Genomic DNA, 24,061 nt, shown 5'->3' on the forward strand with positions numbered 1-24,061 from the left:
GCGGGCTGCACAGGCTCCGCGGAAGGGGGGTGTGGAGAGTGACCTGTGCTCGCACACAGGCTTCTTGGTGGCGGCAGCAGCAGCCTTAGCGTCTCATGCACGTCTCTGGGGTCCGCGCTGTTAGCCGCGGCCCGCGCCCGTCTCTGGAGCTCCTTTAAGCGGCGCTCTTAATCACCTCTCCTCGCGCACCAGGAAACAAAGAGGGAAGAAAAAGTCTCTTGCCTCTTCGGCAGCTCCGGACTTTTCCCCGGACTCCCTCCCGGCCAGCCGTGGTGCACTAGCCCCTTCAGGCTGTGTTCACGCCGCCAACCCCCGTCCTCTTCCTGCGCTCCGACCGAAGCCCGAGCCTCAGCTCCCAGCCCCGCCCGCCCCGGCGGGGGAGCAGACAAGCCTCTCGGGCTGGTGAGTGCCGGTCGGCACCGATCCTCTGTGCGGGAATGTCTCCGCTTTGCCCCCCGCACCCCTGTGGCTGCGCTCACCTCCGCGGCTTCGAAGCTCCCCCCTCCGCCCCCCGCAGTCTCCGCCCGCGAAGGGGCTCCTAGTGTGTGGACACCTTTCCTCCTTCACGGCTCCCTCCCACTGGTGCAGGTCCGTCCCTATCCTTTTGTCTCTGTTTATTCTTTTTTCTTTTGCCCTACCCAGGTACGTGGGGGGGGGGTTTCTTGCCTTTTGGGAGGTCTGAGGTCTTCTGCCAGTGTTCAGTAGGTGTTCTGTAGGCGTTGTTCCACGTGTAGATGTATTTCTGATGTATCTGTGGAGAGGAAGGGGATCTCCTCGTCTCACTCCTCCGCCATCTTGAAGGTCCTCCCACAGTCTTGTTTTTGATGTCTTTTAGTTTGTTGTTGGCCTTTTGGTGGCAACTAGAGTTCATGTGAATTCCATCGACGGACTTCCACCTGGCGGCAACACTGACTTTTCTTTGAGGAAAAATGAGAGAGAAATGAGCTCTGTCTGCGACTCTAAAGTTCCTTATTGGTTTTGCCTTTATTTTTTCCTTTTTAAATTAACACAACTGGAACACAGAACAACTGCAAGTTCTTTGACTTCTGGGTTCTGCTTGTGTCACTCAAGGAAGCAGTGGTGCTTAAACCACAGAGACTTGATTGTAAATATCTTGTGTGTGCACGTAAAGTTGGTTGTGCATTTCCCCTCCCCCAACACATGCCCTCCCACGCACGTGCACACATGCACTTATGTTTTGAGGTGACTTGCCCACTCGATCACCCGCTACCACCATAACGCCCACACTGTTCTGAGTGAACAGAGGCTGCGTCGGGAATGTAGGGGCTGCACCGCCCTCAGAAAGGGTGAAGAGATGGGGGTTTTGGTGTAAAATGCACGTCAGGAGCGCAGTGTTCGTTTTCCTTTGCTACCAACTCTTCACGGTGGGTAATTCCAACCCTGGCTCTGCTTTTCCATACATTTGCTTAAACCTGCACACACACCCTGCCCACACACATGCACTCACACTCACTGCACGCGCGCGCACACACACACACACACACACACACACGCACGCCCTGTGGCTGTGTCCCCGCCTTTCTCTTCCGACTCTTGCTGTCAGCCTAGGAGAGCTCTCCCGCCCTCTCCTTGCACCCCTTTCTCTTACCCGCCTTCTCATTTACACTGTGAGCTGCACAGCGCCCCTCACAGCCAGTAAATGTGAGAACAGCGCCATTGATTCACCCCATTGCAAGGAAAAGGAGTAAGACGATGAGAGGCGAAGTACAAGATGCAGTGAGTCATGTGCCACACGTCGGGGGCTTGAGTTCGCCCGGAAGGCTCTGCAGAACCCCCGAATCACCGCCCTGGTCCTCAGCCTGTTCTCACTGAACCTCAGGTTCTTGAATCAGCACTCAGTATGAATAAACATATATTGGGGGTTCAATTCAATTGTTTTTGCTTAATTATTGTTGCAAAGAGCTGGTTTTCCATTGCTTTTTATTGCAGATATGTAGTATTTAAAGTGTATTTTGGATTAAACAGGTTTCGTGGGCTGGCCAGGCCACCAGATCACTAGTTCTGAGCTCCAAATATCTGACTTAACTCTCCTTCTTTGTAGGGGACAGTCTGTCCTAAGAGTGAATCTCAGTATCTCTTTGTGTTCTCTGTTTCCGTCGTGGCCGCAGCAGAAACCCTGAGGGGTGTGCTTGCATGTGTGTGCGTGTGTGAAGGGGGTGGGGGAATGACAGGGGCTCATTCCGTGTTTCTGCTCAATTCCTTACCTGCCCCCTGGCCCCCTTTTGCCAAATGGTTGGGACCCCCATGGAGACCCCGAGTGGTGTAAGAGTGAGGGAGAGTCTTCAGGGGTGAGAGGCCCCCTCCCACGTTTGCATCTCCTCATGTTCGTCAGAGCTGCCTGCTATGCAGCTTCCCACTGCCCCCTTCTCCCATCTGATTCTTTCAACCAAAACACACAAAATCCCTGACGTAGAGAACTCAGGTTGTTCCAAAGGACTGTAGCCCCTTCAGGAGAAGCGAATTTGCAGTCACATCCACGTGCGGTGCTGTGAACATGCACCTCCGTCCCAGCGGCACCTCTCAGTCGTCCGCCTGTGGGTTATCTGAGGGGAGCTCCTGCTGGGCTCCTCCTGGGCATTTCCACTTCGTTTCTGTTTGCCTGGTGGGCAGATCAAGGTGTGGGCAGGGCTGGTTTCTCTAGGCCTCTCTCCTTGGTGTGCAGTTGGATGTCTTCTCCCTGTGTCCTCACGTGGTCACCCTGTGTGTGTCTGTGTCCTGACCTCCTTTTCTTATAAGGACACCAGTCATATTGGATCAGGGCCCACTCATGACCCATGGTTTTAACTTAATCACCTCTTTAAAGACCCGCATCTCCAAATGCAGTCACATCCGGAGGTCCTGGGGTCAGGACTTCAACATACAAATGTAGGGGGACACAGCTCAGCCTATCGCACCCACACATAGGAAACGAGGTCAGGAATGCAGGAGGACAGAGTCAGTTTTCCGAGCCCTGGTGAGGCCCCCAGAAGTGGAGAAGCAGAAGACAGAGGAAGGGCGAGGCCAGAGCCAGGTGGGTTCACAGGCCTCTCAGCAGCGGCAGGAGGGGAGACACTTTCTCCCATGTCGGCAGTGGCTTTCAGGAACGCGAGTCTCGCCGGATCACCTCTGGGGCGTCGCGTGGGAAAGCCCCTCTGGGCTCTCGGGGACTCTGCATCTGGTCAGCTATGTCCCCTGGGGCGTAGTGGAGGAGGGAGGCCGCGCCGTCCGGGAACCCCTTTCCCCCTAGCAGAGCCTGCGCCCCTGGTGCTGGCAGGCATGCAACTGCTGTTGCAGGAAGTCACGTCTCTGCGCCTGTGTCTGTCTGGGGCCCCGCTCAGAAGTTTCCAGAAGTTGTGACCCCCTCAGGGACTCAAGGACACGCTTGCTTCCCCAGAAACCCGTGGAAGCCTGGCGCCAGGAGGGCCGTGTCTGTGCCTTTTGCAGAGCAGTGGGTCCCGAGCAGGGCCTGGGTTGGGGGCCTGCAGGCCGCGTGGGGAGCCATGTGAGGAGTGGGCGCCGCTGCCAGGCCCCGAGGAGCCTCCGGTTTCACACCATGGAGCCGTGGGCCCTGATGTGAGGCCCGGTGTCAGGGTGGCTCTCGGGGCACTGTGTCCCCGCGAGGCTCCCTGGAGGCCTTCCGTGAGCCATGGCCTCGGGCTTAGGAGATGTGCTGTGGGGGAGCGATCAGCAGAGCGTTGGCCTGAGACTGGGGGCGGGAGGAAGGCGGACCTGCCTCCACGGGGGGCCTCTTGGAGAAATCCGTGCTCACGGGTACACGCATCTCTGAAATCCTGTAATTCACGGAATTACGCTAAATAATAATTAAGCGTTGCGGCTGTCAGCCTTCAGGTCCCTGAGGACCTGTAGCTGAGACTCCTCTCAGGAGGGACAGGAGAGCAGGTAGTGTCGCTTCCGGAGAACAGACACCCTGGGCTGGCGGGGAGGCCGACTCCCAGCAGCTGCACAGAAGTGGGGCTTGGGCTGGAGGAAGTTCGGTCTGCGTGTCTGACATTCCTTTTCCTCTTTCCTTTCTAAACCCATAAGGGGCCCAGGGGCCAAGCGGGCAGGGAGAGGGTTAGTGATCCGAGGTCTAAAGGGGCCGGTGGCAAGAAGGGCATTCCAGGTCCCCGGAATAGCATGAGCAAAAGCATGGAGGATGCGGCTGCCCAGAGCTGCAGGCAGTGGGGCTGTGAGGGAGGTGGGAGTGGGTGGTGACAACAGGCCCGCCGAAGGGGCCCGGTGGCTTTTTATAGGGCCCATCACTGGAGGGTTCTCTTCACTGGACGCAGTTCATTTGGTGTCGCAGACGGTTTCCAGTCGCAGAGAGAAGAGCTAGCAGGGCAGTGGCTTAAAGCAGAGGGACTAGTTAGTAGGCTGTTGAGGCAGAGGCTGGGGCGATGGACGGGAGAGGAGGAGGCGGAAGAGGGGCTTTCAGGAGATGTAGCCGACGTGGGCACGGGCATCATTGGTGAGTGAGACGGGCAGCGGAAGAGGAGTCCGGCGTGGGGCCACTCAGGAAGAGGTGCTCGTGCCGCGGAGGTGACGGTGTCCAGAGAAGCGCGATTCTGCCTCTGGAGCTCTTGGAAGAGTTTGGGAATGTGTTTAGGACTCATGACTGATGAAGGCCGTCCACGTGGAGGGGCCCGGGGAGGAGTGTAACATGTGAGAAGGCGGGGCCGACAGTAGAAGTCTGGTAGACGCGGATGTGTCGGGGGTGTGTGGAGAAGGCGCAGCGGGAGGGCGATGAGGGCTGGCGGAGAAGCAGGAAGACCCGCGCGCGGACGGCAAGGCAGCCTGTCGGGCACCAGGCGGAGGAGGCGGTGATGGAAAAGCCGTCGGAGGCCGTGGGCGCCGAGGACGCGGCTGGTGAACTGAGTGGGAGGAGGTTCTTCCTCGTGTCAAGACGCTGTTATTTAACAGTTAAATACGTGGGAGGGGGAACATCCACAGGCGCCAAGGACCGCTCTCGCGCTGGAGGCGCCCGCCCTCCGCGCCTCCCCCCGCGCCCCCCCCCCCGCGTCCCCCGGCCCCCCCCCCTCAGCCTTCCGCGCGCCCTCCCGCCCCTGCCTCGGACTCTCGCTGCTGCTCGCACTCTTCCTGAGCATCTGCAGTGCTGGCGACGTTTTTAACGTTGGGTGAAAGTTATCCGGGCAAGGAGCGGTACTGCGGGTATAAACTGAAGTGACACCGGTGGATGGTTTCCTTTCCTTCGGGTGCTTTTCCTCTCACTGTCTCCCCAGAGGCTTTTGTGGTGAGAGAGGGCAGGCCCGGCTGGGTCCCCAAACCAGACACGCGCCAGCATGACTTAGGCGGGTAGGTGGTCGTCGTTCTGGTCAGCCATGTGGTCACATTTGTGATGTTTTCTGTCCCTATTTTCGTTTTAAAAAATATTGTATGAACTTTGAAAGGTAAAGTTTCAGAGGGAAATATCTTTTGACCTTGAAATTCCACAGAAACTGTTCCTGTTTTCTTGTTAATGAAACAGATTAGGGCAGATCTGTCCTCTAATATTTTCTTTTCATAAATATTTCCCAAATCTTTGAATAGCTTTAAGTGAGGAGGAAGCAAACTCAAGCAGACAGCTGCTTGCATGTTGGTGGCTGCTGTGTCCAGGCGTCGGCGGTGTGTTTGCGTGTCGATGGCTGCTGTGTTTGGAAAGTGCGTTTGGTTCTCACCTGTGTTGCTTTGACCACCCTCTGGGCACGGGGGAGGAGGGGTGGCTGTTGCGCACATGTGAGCTCTTGACGATGAAATGGCGACTCTTCTGTCAGTGGGAGCCATCACCTTGCCCTGGGGCGCGGCGGTATGTTATGTCCCTCGGGGACGCCCACAGCTGGACACAGCTGAGACCGTCTCCTCTGGGGCCACGTGGGCTTAGTTACTTCACCAGCGCTAAGCGGCACTCTGCCAGGCCACTCTCGTGGAGCTCACAGCCCCGAAGGTCCCCCTGATTGGCGCCCACCCGTTATCCCAGGCTCGTCCCCACCAGCTGTGTGTCCTCTGTGTGAGCCCTCCCCATTTACTGGTATGTGTTCAAGCGCGCTCAGCCCAGAAGCCCCGACATTCCTGGGGTGGGGTAAGGAAACCCTCGGGGACAGAAGGAAAGGTTAGGGCCTGTCGAGTAACCCTTCTTGGAATCAGTCTTAGATGGAGCATCAGGAAGGTAATGTGGTCACAGCTTCTCTGTTCAGTATCTGCGTTGTTCAATTCAAGGTTTGTTGACACAGGGTTCTGGGCATTTTAAAGATGAGCCAGACCTTCTGGTTTTCTTGGGGTGATGGGCTGAGCGAGTGAGCAGTCAAAACCACTTTCAGACTGTGAAGAAATCAGGATCGTTTCCTCAGCTTCTTTCATCCAGTGACTTTTTGTAAATCCAGTAACTGAAAACCTGTAGAATATTTCATACTACAAAGGCAGTAACATTCAGAAACACAGATTCACAAAAAAGAAGAAAATAAAATGGCGGTATATTCCCACTGCCCAAGGCAGAAGCAGTGTAAATGTCAGCGCTGCTTCCTACACCCTTTGTATTTACAGCCACAGCTTTTCAGAGCTTCATTTAGCATCAGCCTATTATTATGCTAAGAAATATTAACTTATAGAACGTTTGATGGTTTCGTATGTTCCATTGTGTGGCCATACTACATATATGTAAGTGTATGTATATGTGTGTGTATATATATATATTTTTTTAAAATTTATTTAAAAACAACTTTTTAAAAGAACAGTTTAAGATTTACAAAAAACTGTGACGCTAGGACAGAGAATCCCATATACCCCACACCCAGTTTCTCCTTATTAACACATTAGTACATATATTTGTGATAATTAATGAACCAATATTGACATATTACTATTAGCTACATTCCAAACTTTATTCAGATTTCTTTAGTTTTTCTCAGTGTCCTTTTTCTGCTCCAGGAGCCCATCCAGGTACCGTGTTACGTTAGTCATCGTGTCTCCTTAGGCTCCTCTTGGCCATGACGTTTCCTCAGACTTCCCTTGTTTCTAGTGACCTTGACCTTGAGGAGTGCTGGTCAGATATTTTGTAGAATGTCCCTCAGTTTGGCTTTGTTGATATTTTTCTCGTGATTGCACTGGGGTTATGAGTTTCTGGGAGGAAGACCACAGAGGTAAATGCTGTTCTCGTTACATCATGTCAAGGGCACACACTGTCAAGATGACTTATCCCTGTTGACGTGGACCTTGATCTCCTGGCTGAGGTGTGTTTGCCAGGTGTGTCCCTGTGAAGGAACTCTTTCCCCCTTTCCACACTGTACTCTTTGGAAGGAAGTCGCTATGCACAGCCCACATCTTAGGAGTGGGAGCTGTGCTCCCCACCTCGAGGAGGAAAATCTACACACATTATTTGGAATTTTCCTGCACAGGCGGTTTGTCTCTTTTCCTCGTTTAGTTATTCACTAATTTCCTTTATACTTTGGATAATAATCCACTACTACTGTATTTTTTTGGCTCCGATTTCCAGCTTTGGTCAGTAGGAGCTGTTTCAGTCGGCTCTCTTTGAATACTCCCATCTGTATGGCTGTTGTCTCGAGCACTTCCTTACTTTCTGGTGCTACATGATGCTCTAGGCTCATCTGGTGTATTTCCTGCCCGAATCTTAGAATTAGCCATTTCTCTAGGGAATCTCAGTGCCTTTTATTTGTGAGTGGGATTAGAAGCCAGGATCTGAGCACTGGGTGTGCTCATTGCTACTGTGGTGTCATTGCTTGTGGACGTCTTAGCTAACAGAGCGAGGAGTCACATGTGTGTGCACTAATCATACTTATAAATATTTCTGTCTGTGACCATCTGTATCTGTATCAGGCTAAACAGTGGCGCTTATCGGTGTCTCCAGCCCTAGTTCATCGCCACGGGGGTCCTCCTGTCTCCTGCCTTTGCTTCTGTCGTCTGCAGCTGCAACAGTGAGAGGTCTGGCCCCCACCAACTGCAGTCTATTTACTTAATTGTTGGACTTCAGTGTGAGAACTGCTAGTCTGTGCTCCCGGTGAAACTTTATCAACTAGAATACAGGGCTTATGTACAGTCTCTTTTGCCAGTAGTTTTGTAGGCTCTCCTCATTTCCAGAGTTACTTAGGTCAGCATCTTTCCCGCAGCCCCTGAGAGGTGGTGGTTTCTCACATTTGTAACACGGTTACATTCTTTTGTCATAGTCTTCATTCCATCCCGGTGTCCTCCTGCCTCACTGTTAATTTTTCGTTAAATTTGCATACATTTAGGTTCATCTTTGTGCTGTAAGTTCAGTGGGCTTCAACGGGCATGTAGAGTCATGTGTCCACAATTACGGAGAAGCTTCACTGCCCAAAAAGTGCTCTGCGCTGCACCCGGTCAGCCCTCCCTCCCGGGACCCCTGGACACAACTGATCTTTTCCCTTCTCTATAGTTTTATCTTTTCCAGAATTTTCAGACTGGCTTCTTTCACTTAAGGATGACTTCTTTTTAAATACTGCGATAACAACGCTGTTCTACCCAGGGGCCCAGTGAACAGGCTCCCACCCACATGCTTGAGCTGATCCCATGGGGCTGCAGAGACATGATGCTTGGGAAACGTGTGGGGACTCTGCGTGTTATCTGTGGGGCAAGGCTGTGCGGCGAGACTTGCCTGTGGAAGTTTTCCTTTTTCTTCAGCAAGGTCGTGGATGTCTGTTGAGGTATGTTCAGGGGAAAGGGCAGCACCCTGTTTGTATGGTCTTTCACGTGGGTACGAGACGTGCACGGTTTAGAAGAGTTGGAGGAACAGATCATTCTGTGGTTTATGGGTTCTCTTACCTTCTGAATTCCACGTAAATTGATGTAACCTCCACGTTCATATCTCAGCGCGTGGCCTTTGTCCAGTCACTTAAGTGGAATCACAAAACCATGCTGCTCTCTGTGGGCCCTGGGACAGGATGAGGCTGGGGATGCTAATCCTGGAAACGGACCTTGAGATGCTATTGCCAGTCCTGACACATCAGCTCGCTCCACCGCCTCTTTGTTTTTTGAGGTCAGGGGGAAATGATGAGAAAACGTGGAGAGGGGAGGGAGGGAGGAGAGGAGGTTCTGCAGTCACAGACATCAGAAGGAAAATTAACCTGGCATTTCCTGCTGTCCCCAAGTCCTAGGCACCTGCTTTCAACCTTTCGACCTGAGAAAAACAAATTGAAAATCGTGCATCCATGGTACATGTTATGCTGCAAACTACATACGGTCTCACATGTGCGAGAGAGTAAGGCTTGCTGTGGGAGGGGTCGTAAGACAGCAAAGTGCCTTGGTTCTCATGGCTCCTGCTGCCCCGTGCACAGCAACGAGGACCCGTCACTTTCTCATTCGTTAATCGTCTCTGAAAAGAATCCAGTCTCATTCTGTCAGCGTGTTCTTTGTGTCCTTTCTGGTGGCTTTTCGCATCCCATCTGATCTGCTCGTGATTGTCTTTCTCCTTCTGTTCCTTCTCATTTTTGTAAGAATGTGGTTGCTTCTTCGACATGGAATTCCAGTGTTTTTCATCAAATGGGAGAATTTCTGATGTCTCTGAACTGCTTTACTGTTACAATAGGAAAGAAAGAGCCTGGGCTAGAATAGACGGGGGAGTTACAGTGGATACGAAGAAGGGTAGAATTTTCTTTTTGTAATGAAATCTTGGAAAACATAAAATAGCCTTATTCTGAATGTGTGAGAATGAGAAGGGGGGGACTTTGAGGGCGTGAGGCTCTCACAGGGTGAGAGTTGGGGAAATCACTCATTTATTACTGAATAAATGCAGCAGAGCTTTTAGTTCCTCTCTACTGAGCACCTGCTCTGGGTTGCGTAAGCGAAGCAAACTTTCGTCAGCGCACCGGGGATATCCGAGTTATTCTGTGTCATGGGGGCTGTAGGAGACCCCAGAGGGAGAAGCTAAGATACAGAGTCATCACATTGAGAACATCCAGTGTCCCCTCTGAGAACCAGGCCCAGAGGAATGTTCCCTAGCGTGCACAGGACAGGACCCATTTTCTGGCATGCCCTTGACACTTTGGGGATGGAGGCCTTGAAACGTTACTGGTGGGTCATCATCACCGATGTGAGGTATGCAGATGCACTTCCCTTAGTGGCTTCTGGGGACGGGTCTCTGTATTTCACTTGTGTCTGTCTGTGTGGCCCATAAGGGACCTTGAATGGATGCTTGCTGGGTGGAATTGCAATTTAAGACGCCCCTAGTTCACAGCTAGGCACGGAGAAGGAGGTGGGCGCGTCACCCATCACTTCTCCTGTGCAAACCTGTAGGCAGCTCTGCTCCGTGCCACCGTCAGTTCTCGCCATGTGTGGCCACCCAGGGCCTCAGGCCAAGCTGCCAGCACCAGACAAAGACAGGGCTTATCGCACTTTCCGCGCGGCACTCTGCCCATGAGCTCAGCCATGCCTGCTGGGTGCTGCCTGGCAGTTTGCCTTTTCCTATAGTGTGTTGTCAGCAGAACCCATAATATAGATGTAAATGAGGCCGTGGAGACTAGAAAGAAGGAAAAGAAATCTTGAGAGTTCATTTCCCCACTCATGCAGTTCTGGTCCTGCTTTTTGAAACAGCACTCAACTTTGGTTCTGTGTCACCTTGACCTTTTAACTCTGCTTGATAGAAGGGGGAAATGGGTTGGATGTTGGGCCCTTGAACTGAATCACAGAGGTGACTCCGTGAGGTTCGTACAGCTCCTACTGGGCGGGGGGCAGGATGGCACACTGACCACAGTCCTGCTTCCTTCTCTGGAGGAAGAGTCCCGGGCCTGCCCCGCAGGGTCAAACAGCTGTGGCAAGTGCGGAAGAAGGCTCGTAGGGGCATTTGCTGCAAGCTTTTACCAACGACGTTGGTGGTTAGCCAGCCCTGGATGTGGCCCCAGGCCCAGTGCAGACCTCAGTTGACCCTGCCTGTCCAAGACTTAGATATAGACGGGAAGGATGGACCGGTTTATTGAATCTGCACAGGACGCAGAGGGAGGGGCTGGAGAAAAGCTGCAGCTGCACAGGTAGAGTCCAGAAGATTTAGGCTGTGGCTACGACAAGTGTGGGTTCCCACGAGGATGAGGACAGAGTCCTGTTCTGGGGTCGAGAGGTCAGTGGTGGGAGTGGTCCAGGACGGTCCAGGCTGGGTGGCTCAGCAGTGAATGTGGAAGAAACCAGCTTGTGTTCTGAGGTGAACTTGGAGTCCGTGGTGTCCTGGGGTCCTGGAAAGGCCCACATGCTCTTGGGCAGCGCAGTCCAGGTTTGGGGGCGTGTGGCTGCCCCTGTGTGAACTGTGCTGGGGCCGTGAGGCCACCTGCCGTCGGCGAGGCCAGCCTTGCTGTGCCCGAGCTCTGAGCCGTGCGGCGAGGAGGGGCGCCTGAGGAGTGTGCAGGGCCTGGCTGCTGCAGAGTCCCATGGGGGCGCTGCGTCCCTCGTGCTGTGTTCTGGAGGTGTCCTGTCTTGGTTCCCGCCTATTTTTTCAAGCCCACTTTCTAACCTCCTTTTGGTCCCATGAGCAACCTGCTTTCCTTCTAAGGGACTGGGGCCAGCTCAGTTTTCTGTAAACTAATTGAGGCTTTTCAGGCCCGTGGTGTCTGTCACAAGTATTGAGCTCAGCTGTTGTAGGAGAGAAGCAGCCATAGATGAGGTGTAAGCAGGGGGGTGGGCTGTGTCCCAACAGCACTTTACCTGCACAAGCGTGTGGCCGTGCTTTGCGTGCCCCGGGTGCCCTGAAGCTCCTGGGGCTCCTCTCTCTGACCCCCGGGTGGCTTGATGGGCTCCAGCTCTGGTGAGGGGAGGGGAGAGGCGGAACGAGGGAGAGGAGTGTCCACCGCTGCAGGTGGCCTGTCGCTCCTGGTCTCTGTTCACCCCTGAACTGCGTGCCTCACTGGAGACGGGGCTAGACGAGAGCAGGGAAGGTAGACTGAAACCTTGTCAGCTCACGTTTTTCAAGTGTAGCGGCCCCAACCCTTTCTGAATAAAGCGTATTAACGTACCGTGGCCTGTGTCCTGCGGGGTGCCGTTGCCAACTGGACGCTGCTTATTCATATCACTGCAACACAGTTTGCAGTCATTTTTCTTCTCTGTTCCGCTATGTGGTCTGGACCTACCGTGGACAGCAGGGTGCAGGAGATCAAGGATGCTGAAATACAACAAGTTAAAGAGGAGGACAAAAACAGTTACTGCTCAGATTCACCCGGACACCCTTCCTAGCCCTTCAGCCCCATCCTCTGTAGCGTGTCTCCGTGTCCCCAGTACTTCAGGTGTCAGTGTTAAAAGGATGTGCAGTGACAGTGGTCTCATTTGGGATTTCATGTTTGGCACGAAGACTACACTTACCACCATGCTTCTTTTGTGGACAGGTGCTCACAAATAGCAAACGTTCTTTCTTATCTCATCATTTAAAAACAAAACCAGAAAATTATCTGAAAAAGACCTCTGATGTTTTTGAGCTCGTAGTGTGAGAATTCTAAACATCAAGCCGTAGGAGCAGTTCTTGCCTTTTAATCCTGATTAAAATATATATATATAAATATACATCTATCTTAAAATGAAACCTAAGATACTCATAAATGTTAGTTGATGTATGATTTTTTTCCTTCATAGATAATACAAAATAATTTGAATAAGGCATGTCACTTGGTGCTTGGGAAAGTACAGAGTTTGGATCCAGAAGATGAGCCGTAAAGAGCTTGTTAAGTTTACTGTGTGATGCAGTCGTTAATAATATGCTCATTCAGTTGTTAGGTTTACTGTGTGATGCAGTCATTAATAATATGCTCATTCAGTTGTTAGGTTTACTGTGTGATGCAGTCGTTAATAATATGCTCCTTCAGTTTATTGACTTGTTTTTGGGAGGGGATATGCTGCTATTTATTTAGTTAGTTATTTGGCTGCGTTGGGTCTTCGTTGCTGCGCGCAGGTTTTCTCTATTTGCGGTGAGCAGGGGCTACTTTTTGTTGCGGTGCATGGGCTTCTTATTGCTATGGCTTCTCTTGTGGAGCACAGGCTCTAGGTGCATGGGCTTAGTAGTTGTGGCACGTGGGCTGTAGAGTGCAGGCTCAGTAGTTGTGGCATGTGGGCTCAGTAGTTGTGGCTCTCGGGCTCTAGAGCGCAGGCTCAGTAGTTGTGGCACGCGGGCTCAGTAGTTGTGGCTCATGGGCTGTAGAGCGCAGGCTCAGTAGTTGTGGCCTGTGGGCCCAGTAGTTGTGGCTCGCGGGCTCTAGAGCGCAGGCTCAGTAGTTGTGGTGCATGGGCTTAGTTGCTCCACGGCATGTGGGATCTTCCTGGACCAGGGATCGAACCCGTGTCCCCTGCATTGGCAGGCGGATTCGTAACCACTGAGCCACCGGGGAAGTCCTAAAAATTTTAAATTAAAATTATTTCTACATGTTGTGCCCTTCTTGTTGGAAATGCAGAAACCTGGGATCCACTCTGGCCTCAGGAATCCACGTGGCATTTTATCAGGACCCCGGTTGATTCATGGGCACTACAGTTTGAGAACTGTGTGTTCTATCATGTGACGATGGCAGAATAAGATTGATTTCCTAAGGAGGGTCCTGAGATTTTATGTGACTGTCCAGGGGCCCCATGCATCAGGAATGGCTGAGAAACTGAACGAACCTTTCGCTCTTTCACCTGAGACCCGAGGCAGCCCAGCACTGTGACAGTCCCTAGGCCATGCATCCAGCACAGCCGCGGAAGGCTGGGTCTGCAGCGCACGTGCACCACACTCGCAGCCTTACTTTTGTCTGATCTCCGTCAGTTGTTCTCACTTCCACGCTGTTGTTTCACGGGGAGCTGCTGTGTTTGGCCTGGCTCATGACTGCACCAGTCGGGGGGGTCTCTGGGGTTCCATTTCTTTCTCCTAATGCAGTGTGTATTTGCACCCTCAGTATTTGACATTCAAGGCTCCTTGTTAAATATTTTTTTCAAAGCTTTTCTTTAACTTTGTATCTATGGAAACAAGGTTAGAAATGCTTTCTAAATCCAAAAGAATAATTCAGCAAATACCCTTTTTGGGGAAAATATTATTGCATCTCAGAAAACCTGTCTGAGAACAAAAAGCAAAGAGACAGTTAAAATGCCACTCAGAATACACCTAGTCCAGCTGGAGCGGGAATGCACGGGGCTGATGTTACTGAACCAGGTGCGCTTTGCCCGCCGCGCAGCAAGCCGCCCAGGTGTGCCGCAGAGAGAGGTTCGCGTGGCCCTGGGGTGGGAGGTGTGGCCCTGGCAGAGCCCACACCTAACAACCTGGGAAGGTGAAGGTGGAACGTGCAGGGCGTGAGGACGAGGGCTGCCATCCCCGGGCCGCGGGCTGGAGGGCTTTGTTCCTGTCTCCGCCCCCGCACCGTCCCTTTTGTGGACAGAGACATGCTGGTGGACGGCTGCACACAGCAGAGGCGATGCCCGCCCCCCTCTCTCCAGGGGGAGGACGGGCCTGTGACGGGAGCTGCTTCTCCTTCTGGGGCGTCCTGGGGGGCGGGCAGCCCCGCTGCTTCCTCTCCCCCTTTTCCTCCCCACTCTCTTTGAAATCTCCATCAGGGCTTCGATCTGAGATCTTGTTGCCCTTGTCTCCGGAGGGAAGCGCCAGTTTCGGATTGCGCAGCCCCTGGGCTGGTGCCCTTTAATCTCTTGCTTGCTTTTCAGGGTCTTGTTCCAAGAGAAGTGGATTTTTAATGTGGAAGTGGTTTTCTGTTGCTGCCTGGACACCCTGCCCTGACACGTTTTTGCCTTTGATCCGACGGAAGCACCCAGGCAGAGCACAGTGGGCGCAGGGGGCCTCGTTTGTGTGGTCTGTGCCTGGGGCGCGGTGACGTGGAGAGCAGTGCCGGGTGCAGGGAACCCACCCCTTCACCTCGGAGGAGACCGAGCGGAGCAGGCCCTTTGCTTCCCCTTTGGGATATTAGAGATGAAGACGGCTTTAAAGAGAACCTCTTTTCACTCTTACGCCTTCGTTGCTAGAAAAGGGTATAATGTGGTCCCCAGAATTCAGGGTTTCAAGCCCTTCGTGTTTTCCGTGAGGGAGACGATGAGAAGTTGATAAGGGGCGGCCACTGCCGGTGGGTGCAGCGGTCACGTACCCCGGGTGCAGGGGCTCACGGCCCGGCTGCGCTTCCTGAGGCCCAGCAGAGCCAGGCCGACACGACGCCGCTGCCAGGGAGCAGCAGTGGGCCTGTGGCTGTGGGCAGCGGGCTCGACGCCGTGCTGGCACAGCACTCACCGTGCCCGGGTGTCTCCGAAGTCAGGGGAAGGCGGGGTTTCTGTCACGTGACTTTGCCGTAGATGTTTTAAGTCGTGACGTCCGCCGTGTTCCCGTACCGGAGCCGGTACGGCTGTGGCGTAAAATGCCCTCGCAGACGCCATGGCCACGAGGGCTCGAGTGTCTGTCCCGAGAGGCTGCCTTCCGTGCTCGCACCACTCTGTCCCCCGTGTGTGTGGCGATGGGGGCAGCTCCGGGGCTTCGCCGGGTACCAGCCTCAACGTGGGCCCCGTGGAGAGCCGCTCAGGGGCGAGGGTGCGTGCGTGCGTGCAGGCTCCCGCCCGCGGGCCTTGAGGAAGCCGCGCACGGGCTGCTGAAGAAGCGGGCGACGGCCCGGGCCCCGCGGGCCAGGTGACACCTGCCTCTGGTATTGCCCGGTTCCTGCTGTCAGACGCCAGCTCCCTTCAGCCGGGCGTGACGGGCGTCTGTGAAGTGGGCTTAGTGCCGGACTCAGAGCTGCCTGTGCGCCCCTGCGGCCGTCAGGGAGGGAGCCGGGCTGCGCCTCCCACCCCCGCCCTGGCAGGGCTTCTCTGCTCTTTTAGGGGTGGCGCCCCCCGGCTGGAGAGCTTGGCAGTCGTGGTGGGAGAGGGGACCTGTCGCCACCTGGTCCACCAGCCGCCCCTGCCCGGGACCTCTGCCCCGTCAGGAGGGGCACCCCCTGCTGCCTAGTGGGCCGGCCAGGCACTCGAGACACGTCGGGCCCCGGGGATGGACGGTCACGGGATGAGGGCGGTACGTGCTTTACCAGAGGCCTTGTCCCTGCCACCTGTGTTCCGACACCACTTTTCCCAGTAAAGGGAACGGCTGAATCGGGCGAGCCACAGGCTGAGTGTGGACGCCTCACGTGTGGGAGCTGGAGGCCTCGAGAGCTCTCGCCCGGCTCCCTTTAGCAGCAGAGGAGCGGCTGGTGGGCTCGGTTCGCCACGCGCCGGCCCTGCTCCCGGGCGGGCCCGGCGGAGGACCCACCTGCGCGCGCGGGCACCCCGTGGGCCACGGAGCCGTCCCGGCTGTCCTGGCAGTCGCCGCGGGGAGGTGGCCCTCAGGACCCACACCCGCAGGGGCCCCCTGGCCTGCAGGCACTGCGCCGGGCGGGCCTGCACCGCTGCCACTCGGGTCCAGCGGCTCACAGCTTGGTTCAGGCAGGAACCTTCGCGTTCCAAGGCCGCACACACAGCTTCTAGGTTGCTGCTACTTAGACATGTGGAGCCAAGAAGCAGCTCCCGGAAAAAGAGAAATGGTCCAAGTGAGTGGAGAACAAGCTGAGTATATGACAAGTCAGTGCCAAACGAAAGCCTGGAAAACAGACCAGCCCCAAGTCGCTGTCTGCCCACCGCCGGGCTTTCCTGGGGCGCCACCAGGTGGGGCGCTGCGCCTGCGCTGGTTTCCCCTTGTTTCCTCTGGTTTCTTCAGCGTCTGCTTCGACACTTGCCTCAGGCTGGTGCCTCTGGGCCGGGGCTTCCGGTGCTCAGCTCGCAGGACGGGGTCTGCCACAACTTCCCTGAGTCCTGCTGGCTCTAAGTGGCCTCCCGTCCCTTCCTGTCGGGCTGGGGGCTGCTCCCGGGGCCAGGAGCAGAGCCGAGGCAGGGGTGTCACCGTAGGGGAGGAGCGTGTGGCTGCAGGGGCTCTCCGAGTGGAGGGGTGAAGGCGGAGGTCTGGACGTGCCGCTCCATCAGGTGAAAGTCCGGTGGCCGCACCCCTGCCTCTCTCTGCTCAGGTGACCTTGGTGAACACACACCCTCTTACCCGGCACAGCGTGCAGTAGTGGGGAAGAGCATCTTTGGGGCAGGGACAAACCAGGCTTTTGGCTGTGGACATATTACTCACCTTTTTGGGTCCTGGTTTTCCTCATCTGTAACATGGGAACCAGTGCATTGCAGGGTTATCTAGGACTCGACACAGTGTATGGAAGGCACAGGTCACAGTGTTCAACTGACAAGCTCAGGAGCACAACTGAACAAGGTAGCGGGAAGGTCGCTACATTGTATTGTTTACTTGGGACAAGTGACAAAGTAACGGAAAATCCACGTATGAGAAGACATGTTGTGGAAAATTGCCACTGGGAAAAGGATGACATACTTGTCATTAACGCATGCCATGCAGTCCTTGTGCCGCTGGATTTCGCTGTAGTTTTATTTGGCTGTGATACTAAACCATTGGCTTCGTAGCGTTATCAGCTCTCAGTTTTAGCAACATTGGGTGAGACTACTCTTGGTTTCTGAGTCTTCCTCTTACCTTGTAGAAGGTCCACAATCACGCTCTTGTTCTTGTGGTCCATCTGAGAGGGAAGCTATTTTATTTCTGGTGAGAGAATTCACTTTACATTCGGCTTTTTCTTGCATTATTCAGTCACAAAACCTCTGTATTATGTTAGTGCATGTTTATGTCTGTCTCAGAACTTTTGCAGAAACCCTGAGGGAGGGGAGTGAGTTCTTTTGATTCTGGTTTGTCAGGCGAGAAGACCAGACCCAGGTGGGTGAATGGCTCCACTGTGGCTGGTTGGAATGGAGGTGATGGAGTTGGCGGGGCTGGGGCCTCTGGCCCCTGCAGCGGAGTCCCACCTGCGGGGACCCCCAGGAGTGGAAGGGACAGGTTGGGGCAGGTGAGGGTGAGTCTCCGATCGACAGGGCGGTGGGGTCCGGCTCACATGAACTGTTTCCACCACAAAGTACAAAACCCTTTCTGAATGCCTCTTGGGTGTGGTGGGGTATGAGAGGCAGAGCCAGCCTGGCTCCTCTCAGAAGAGCTGGATCCATTTTGATTCTGAAAAGGATGAGAAAAAAGAGGCACCAAGGTGGTGACACTGCACCTCTCAGTGTTCAGACAGAGTAAAGAGGAAGGAGAATTTGAACTAAAAAAGCTCAGGAGTGTGTGTGTGTGTGTGTGCGTGCACGTGCACCCGCGTTTGTGTATGTGTGCGTGTGTGCGCACGTGTGTGTGCGTGTGCGTGCGCTCCTTGTCTTCACGGACAGTGTGCAGCACACCCTTAAGTGAGGAGCTCTCGTCTGAGCACTGGGCCCCAGCACACCCTTAAGTGAGGAGCTCTCGTCTGAGCACTGGGTCCCAAGAGATTCAGGGTAGATGGCTGGCTGTGGCTTTCTTCATGGATTTAACTCTTGCCTTCAGAGCGGCATGTGGACCCGAGACCATCCATGCACTTGACCTGAGGCAGCAGCGTGAGCGGTGACCGCCCAGGGTGAGGAGGCAGCGCCGACCTGGGGATGGGACTCTGTCTAAACCAAGCGCCGTCAGACGAATGTCTCTTTCTTTCTCTCTTGATGGTTTATGGCTGATATTTAAAATGAAATATGGTCTTTCTTAATTTTAGTGCAAATAACGACACAAGTAAATTAGCAGTCAAATTAGCATGTTGCCTGGCTGGGTGAGATGTGCACAGCATTTGCAGCTCTGGCCGTAAATAACTTGACATGCTGCCGGTGGCGGTCTCTCTGACGCATTTTCTCCGGCTCCCTGGGGTAGACCAAGCCAGGTGGACACTCTGATAGCACGCTGTTGTTCCCAGGTTGGGATTCAAGAGTGAATCGTGATGCACGTCCCATTCAGATCGCATCTCACTGTTAGCCGTGATTAGAGCAGGACGGGGAGCGAATAAAGCATTTTCCTGATGCCTTTTCAAGCAGTGTCACCTGCCGCTTCCACGTGACAAGCACAGAGTTCTTACTGTGAGCGAGTCTCTGGCCTGAGCCGTGCGGCTGCCCTTGCCCCTCTGTCCTGTCTTCCTCTGAGGTCTTCTGCGATCGTCCTGGGCGGTAATGGAGAGCGGCCTCCCCCCGAGGGCCTGGGCCGTGGGAGAGGCGGCCCGAGCCCCGGGCTTCTCGCAAGGCCCTTGGCCGTTGCTTCTGGTCACCCAGCCGAGCGGGTCTCCCTCTGGGTGGATGAACAGAGCCTTGGCGGTTGGCTAACCTGGCCCTGATTTCAGTGATCGGGATGCTGAGACCAGAGGGGCCAGGTGACCTCCTTGAGGCCACTGCTTTGGGGGGAACCAGACTGGACTCAGTCTCCCCAAGTCTCCCTGTGCCAGGCTGTCTTGGGGGGGCATTCGCGCAGCTTCCCTCTTAGGGTGTTTTCCTCCTATCCCGCACTCGGCCTGGCTCTGGAGGGAGGGGGGAGTGGGACAGGAGGGCGCAGCTGCGAGAAGAGGGGAGCTGAACACGGGGGTCAGTTCACGGTGAAGGAGGCGGTAGAGGTGTGCGTTGAAACTAGACTGAAAAAGGAAGTGCTGTTTCTCGCGAGGGTATGAGGTTTCAGGACGATGGAACCTCTGCTCCGAGCTGAGGCCCAGGGCAGTGTCCAGCTCGCCGCGGGCCTGCACCCTGGGCCTGCCTCTCAGGGCTTCTCTGCAACGAGGGGACTGTAAGTTCCGGCTCTGAAAGTTGTCACAAGGGCAGGGTGAGACTCCTTCTTCTCGTGAATTTGGGCCGTTCCATCCTCTGTGAGACTCTCTTCCTTGGTTCTGGGACCGTATTTTGCATCCTCTGCGGATCCGGGTTCTGGGCCTTCCTCAGTCCGTATCTGTTTAAAGGAATGAGTGCTTCGGCTGTAGGATCTTAGAGCAGTTCCCTGATTGGAAACTTTACAGTGACCCTGGGGGTGAATCCCCTGTGATTAATTCCTCTATTTGTCATCCTCTTTCACTCATCTGTTTACTCTTGAGCACCTGCTGTTCTCCAGACACACGGGTAGCCATTCACGAAATGGTAGAGGATAAAAACATAAATTTATGTGGTTTCTCACCTTGAGAATCTCATAGTCAGAGAAGTTATGCCTTTAAGTTGACATCACAATACAATGTGGAGAGTCCTACAGCGGGTGCCTGGACAGAACTAATTGGCCAGCCTAGTCAAGGGAGTTTCCAGGGGGCACTATCGACTTGGGTTTCAGTGGGTAAATAGGAGTTTGTCAGTTGGAGGAACAGGAGTGCAGGCATCACGCTTTGAAACTAATGTGTTCTCTGCGTCGCTGAAAGGTGCGGTGTGTTCAGGGTACACCTGGCGCTCGTTGGCTCACGGCCCTCCGCTGGGGCAGGTGTGCCCGAGGGGACCTTCCCGTGAGTGGCAGAGGGGGCGCCGCCCTGGGGCACCCTGAGGGGGGCCCCGAGGACCACTCTGACTGTTGCTCCCGTTGTTCACACCCTCGCCTGACCGGGTCGCCCCACCGGGGATGGATTTGCTCTTGTCCTTTCCCTGCGTCGCAGATGTACTTGAAGGCAGAGCAGGAGGCCCGCCTTCTGGGCCCTTCCCCCGCCCCCCGCTTGTGGGTAAACTTGTCTGGCGTCGCGCTCACTTCACGTTCTGGTCTCTTTATGGAGCCTGTGCCTCTCTCCCTCCTCTTTCCCATTCGTTGGCCACAAACGCAGGCTGCCTGTCCATTTCGGGCGTGCACGTAGCGGGTGTTAGGACGTTTGAGAGAGGGACCCAGGGGCGCTACCCAAACGATGTTGCTCACAGAGCCCTGTGGGCCTGGCCGTGACGGGGAGCTCGCCACGAGGTGTCTGCCTGAAGGGCCCGCACCCGGCGTCCCCTCTGCCGCTCACGGGAAGGTCCCCTCGGGCACACGGCCCCTCCTCGTTGCCAGAAGGGACAGGATGACGGTGACCATCCTCCTGACAGAGAAGCTGCGCCTGCATTTATTCCCTCTCACTGACTCAAGCCAGGGGCACGTTGTTCTGGCTTCCAGATGATGCAGCAGCATCTCAGAAAGGCCAAACCCTCAGAGCCCGCGCAGGTCTGCACTGCTTCTCTGGGACGCAGGAGTCAGCAGATGCCACGGCCCCGAGGGCTGCATTGCTCCTCTTGAGGCTCTGACTCCTTTCTCCTTTGTGTTTCCTCCCCAGGCTGCTTACTCGAGGATGGCCTGTGCACACCCTCTGAGACCTGCGTGAACGGTAAGTGCTGGTGCCACCGGACACATGGCTGAGGATGTGGGTTTGCCTCTGTCCCACCAGCCCACTGTGACTCCAAGCGTGGCTTTTCGCTGTGTGGAGCGAAGGTTCTGGGTGAGGCTGAGTTTGTTTGATTCTTCCGAAGAGCGTCGTGGAGCTGAAACTTCTCTGGACACTACTAAAAGGAGAGGAAATGGGAAATTAATGGAAGTAGAACAGGTTCTTTCTGTGAACGTGTGTTTGTGTGTCCGTATCTTTATCTGTACCTGTACCCCAGTATTTTAAGCTGATTTGTGGGAAGCTGTTTGTTTGTATTTAAAAGTTACAGGTGACTGCCCAGACTAGTGTCAGTGAAAGTAGTTAAGGCTCCATGAACCCAGAATTCCGGAGTAGGGCTGCTTGATCTGGGGACTCTCAAGTTCTTCCCATCTCTCCTCTTCCGCAGCTTCATCCTTTCGGCCCCCTTTTTTCCTCTCTTATTAGGCGGAGGAGAAGACGTCTGGTGCTTTGTGTTTTCAGGTAGGGCTCGTAGCCCACAAATGGGGGACCTAAAATGTCAGAGCAGGGTGTCCTCCCAGGCCTGGGCTCTGGAGCCTTTGCTCAGAGGGGCTGCCCCTTAGAAGAAGACCCAGCATCTTGTTTGATTGGCAGCAGATCCGGGCACTGCACACGTCGATCGTGGCCCAGCATGAGGCAGGCTTTCTTACCCCTCACTGCCCGTCCCCGTCGTTAGATTATGGGTGTGTTTGGGGTGGATTTTTCCCTGCCTGGCTGGACACAGGCGCTCTGGCTCCACCCGGCTCTCTGCGCCACGCGGGGCTTGTGGGTGGACCCAACTTGGGAGGCCGTGCGGCCCTGGGACCCTTCTGTCCAGTGCAGTGAGGCCCTCGGGGTGAAGGGGCCTTTGCCTGACCTTCGCTGAGCTCACTGGTCTTTGCCAGGCCCACGGGGGACATTGTTGAGGGGCTGAAGGTCAAATACCAGGTGCGCCAGGCATTCCGGGGTGAGAAAGTCCTGGGTCGGAGAGTGCGGATTTCAGGGCTGGGAACAACTTTGTGCCTGTGTCCCGGCAGCTCGCGTGCCCTGGGGACGAACTGCTGACGGGCTGGATGGTTCGGTTTCGTGTCTTTGCTTGGGTGGGGGGGTGCTGTTCAATCATGACAAGCAGTGGCCTGGGCTGGGGTGTGGCCTCTGTGACCAGAGCTGTCCGGGTTTGCGACGCTGCAGGGCTGTCCGGCCTGAGCGCCTCGGGGTGCAACCTCGCGCGGCCGGGCCTCTCTCTGGGTCCCACCGTGGCTTCTTGCGACGGTACCTCCTGAAGCTTTTATTTGGAGGCAGCTTTAAAAATAATTTTATTAAAAAAATATGTCCTCTGCCCTGGCTTGGAGAAGTTTGATTATAAAGGAAGCAGGTGTGCCTGTTTAGTTTAATTGGAGGCCAGGGTGGCCCCACAGGATGAGAGCTGCAGCTCTGCCCCCCCTGTGCCCTTGACACGCGCAGGCCTGGAGGCCACAGCTGTCCTCGCAGGCTTTCGTTCCCTGACCCCAGCTGGCCGCCCTGGCGTGGAAGTACATTAACATTATATAACGTAATAGCTTTGAGTTCTTTGGAAAAGGAAAGCGATGTAAATGGAAGTATAAACACACGGGCCTTGATTTATGGAGACAGGCAATACTTGATGTGTTCTCTAGTACAGTTGAGAGCCAGCTGTGAAGTGGCAGCGTGGGGTGATCGGCAGTAACACAAAGCGGTGCTGTCCTGGATCTGTGCTCCCCACGAGCGACTGCACGAGTCACCCTGGCAGCAGGTGGGTGTGGGGCCAGAGAGGTGTGGCCCGGCAGCCAGGACACCACCCGGGGCCAGTGTGGAGTCCAGAATGTTCTGCGGTCAGACTCGGTTCTTCTCTCTCTCTCTCTCTCTCTCCCCCTTTCTCCCTCTTCCCCCCTCCCCCTCTCGCCCTCTCTCCCTCTCTTCCTCTCTTCTCCCCTCCCTTTTCTTGGGATACAGGTAGAAATATATGATCCTACTAACCTTATATATATTTTCAAAAAGCCCAACAGGCCTTGTTAAGCACAATTAAAATGCTTGCATGGAATAAGATACTTTATAAAGAAAAGTCAAAAGAAATAGACTCACCGCCTCACACCTATTATGATGGCTACTGTAAAGAAACAAAACCCAGAAAATTACACGCGTTGTCAAGCATGTGGGGAAATTGGGCCCCTTGTGCACTGTTGCTGCGAATGTAAAATGGTGCAGCTGCTGTGGAAAATACTATGGTGGTTCCTCAGACAATTAAAAACAAAGTTACAGTGTGATCCAGCAATTCCACTTCTGGGTATATACTCGAAAGAAAGGGAAACAGGGACTCAGAACAGATATTTGTACCTCCAAGTTTACAGCAACGTTACTCACAGTAGCCAGGAAGCAGCCCAACTGTCCACTGATGTGAATGGATAGACAAAAGGTAGCTCATCCACACACGGGAACGTTATCCAGCCTGAAAAAGCAGGGAAGTTCTGACACGTGTTACAACATGGGTGAACCTGGAGAGCACGATGCTGAGTGAAATAAACCAGTCACAAAAGGATGAATACTTAATGATTCCACTCATTTGAGGTCCTGAGAGGAGCAGATTAGTAGAGACAGGAAGTAGAATGGGTGGGGGGCACCAGGGGCTGGGAGGGGGGGTGGGGAGTCGTGTTCAGTGGGGGCAGAGCTTCAGTTTGGGAGGATGAGAAAGTTCTCAAGGTGGATGGTGGTGATGCTGCATAGCCGTGTGGATGTACTTAATGCCACTGAGCTGTACACTTAGCAGTGGTTACGATGGCACAGATTGTGTATAGTTTGCCAAAGTTATAAAAAAGATAAACAGATTGGGAAAACCATTAGCAACATGGCAGACCAAGTGTTTGGATTCTTAACTACAA

General features: G+C 54.5%; 1 protein-coding gene across 1 annotated transcript in view; it reads left to right on the forward strand.

The window, feature by feature from the left end:
• The window catches only part of PTPRN2 (protein tyrosine phosphatase receptor type N2), a gene marked incomplete at its 5' end in the record, with an annotated part of 671,781 nt that overhangs the window by 31,342 nt on the left and 616,378 nt on the right, over positions 1-24,061 (forward strand). Inside the window, one exon of the mRNA XM_082661426.1 lies at positions 21,084-21,134. Within this exon, the coding sequence (XP_082517552.1) occupies positions 21,084-21,134 (51 nt within the window). The remainder of the gene's footprint in view (positions 1-21,083; positions 21,135-24,061) is intronic.

This window comes from Grampus griseus (genome assembly GCF_964374135.1).
Source record: "Grampus griseus genome assembly, chromosome: 9".
Classification (NCBI taxonomy): Eukaryota; Metazoa; Chordata; class Mammalia; order Artiodactyla; family Delphinidae; genus Grampus; species Grampus griseus.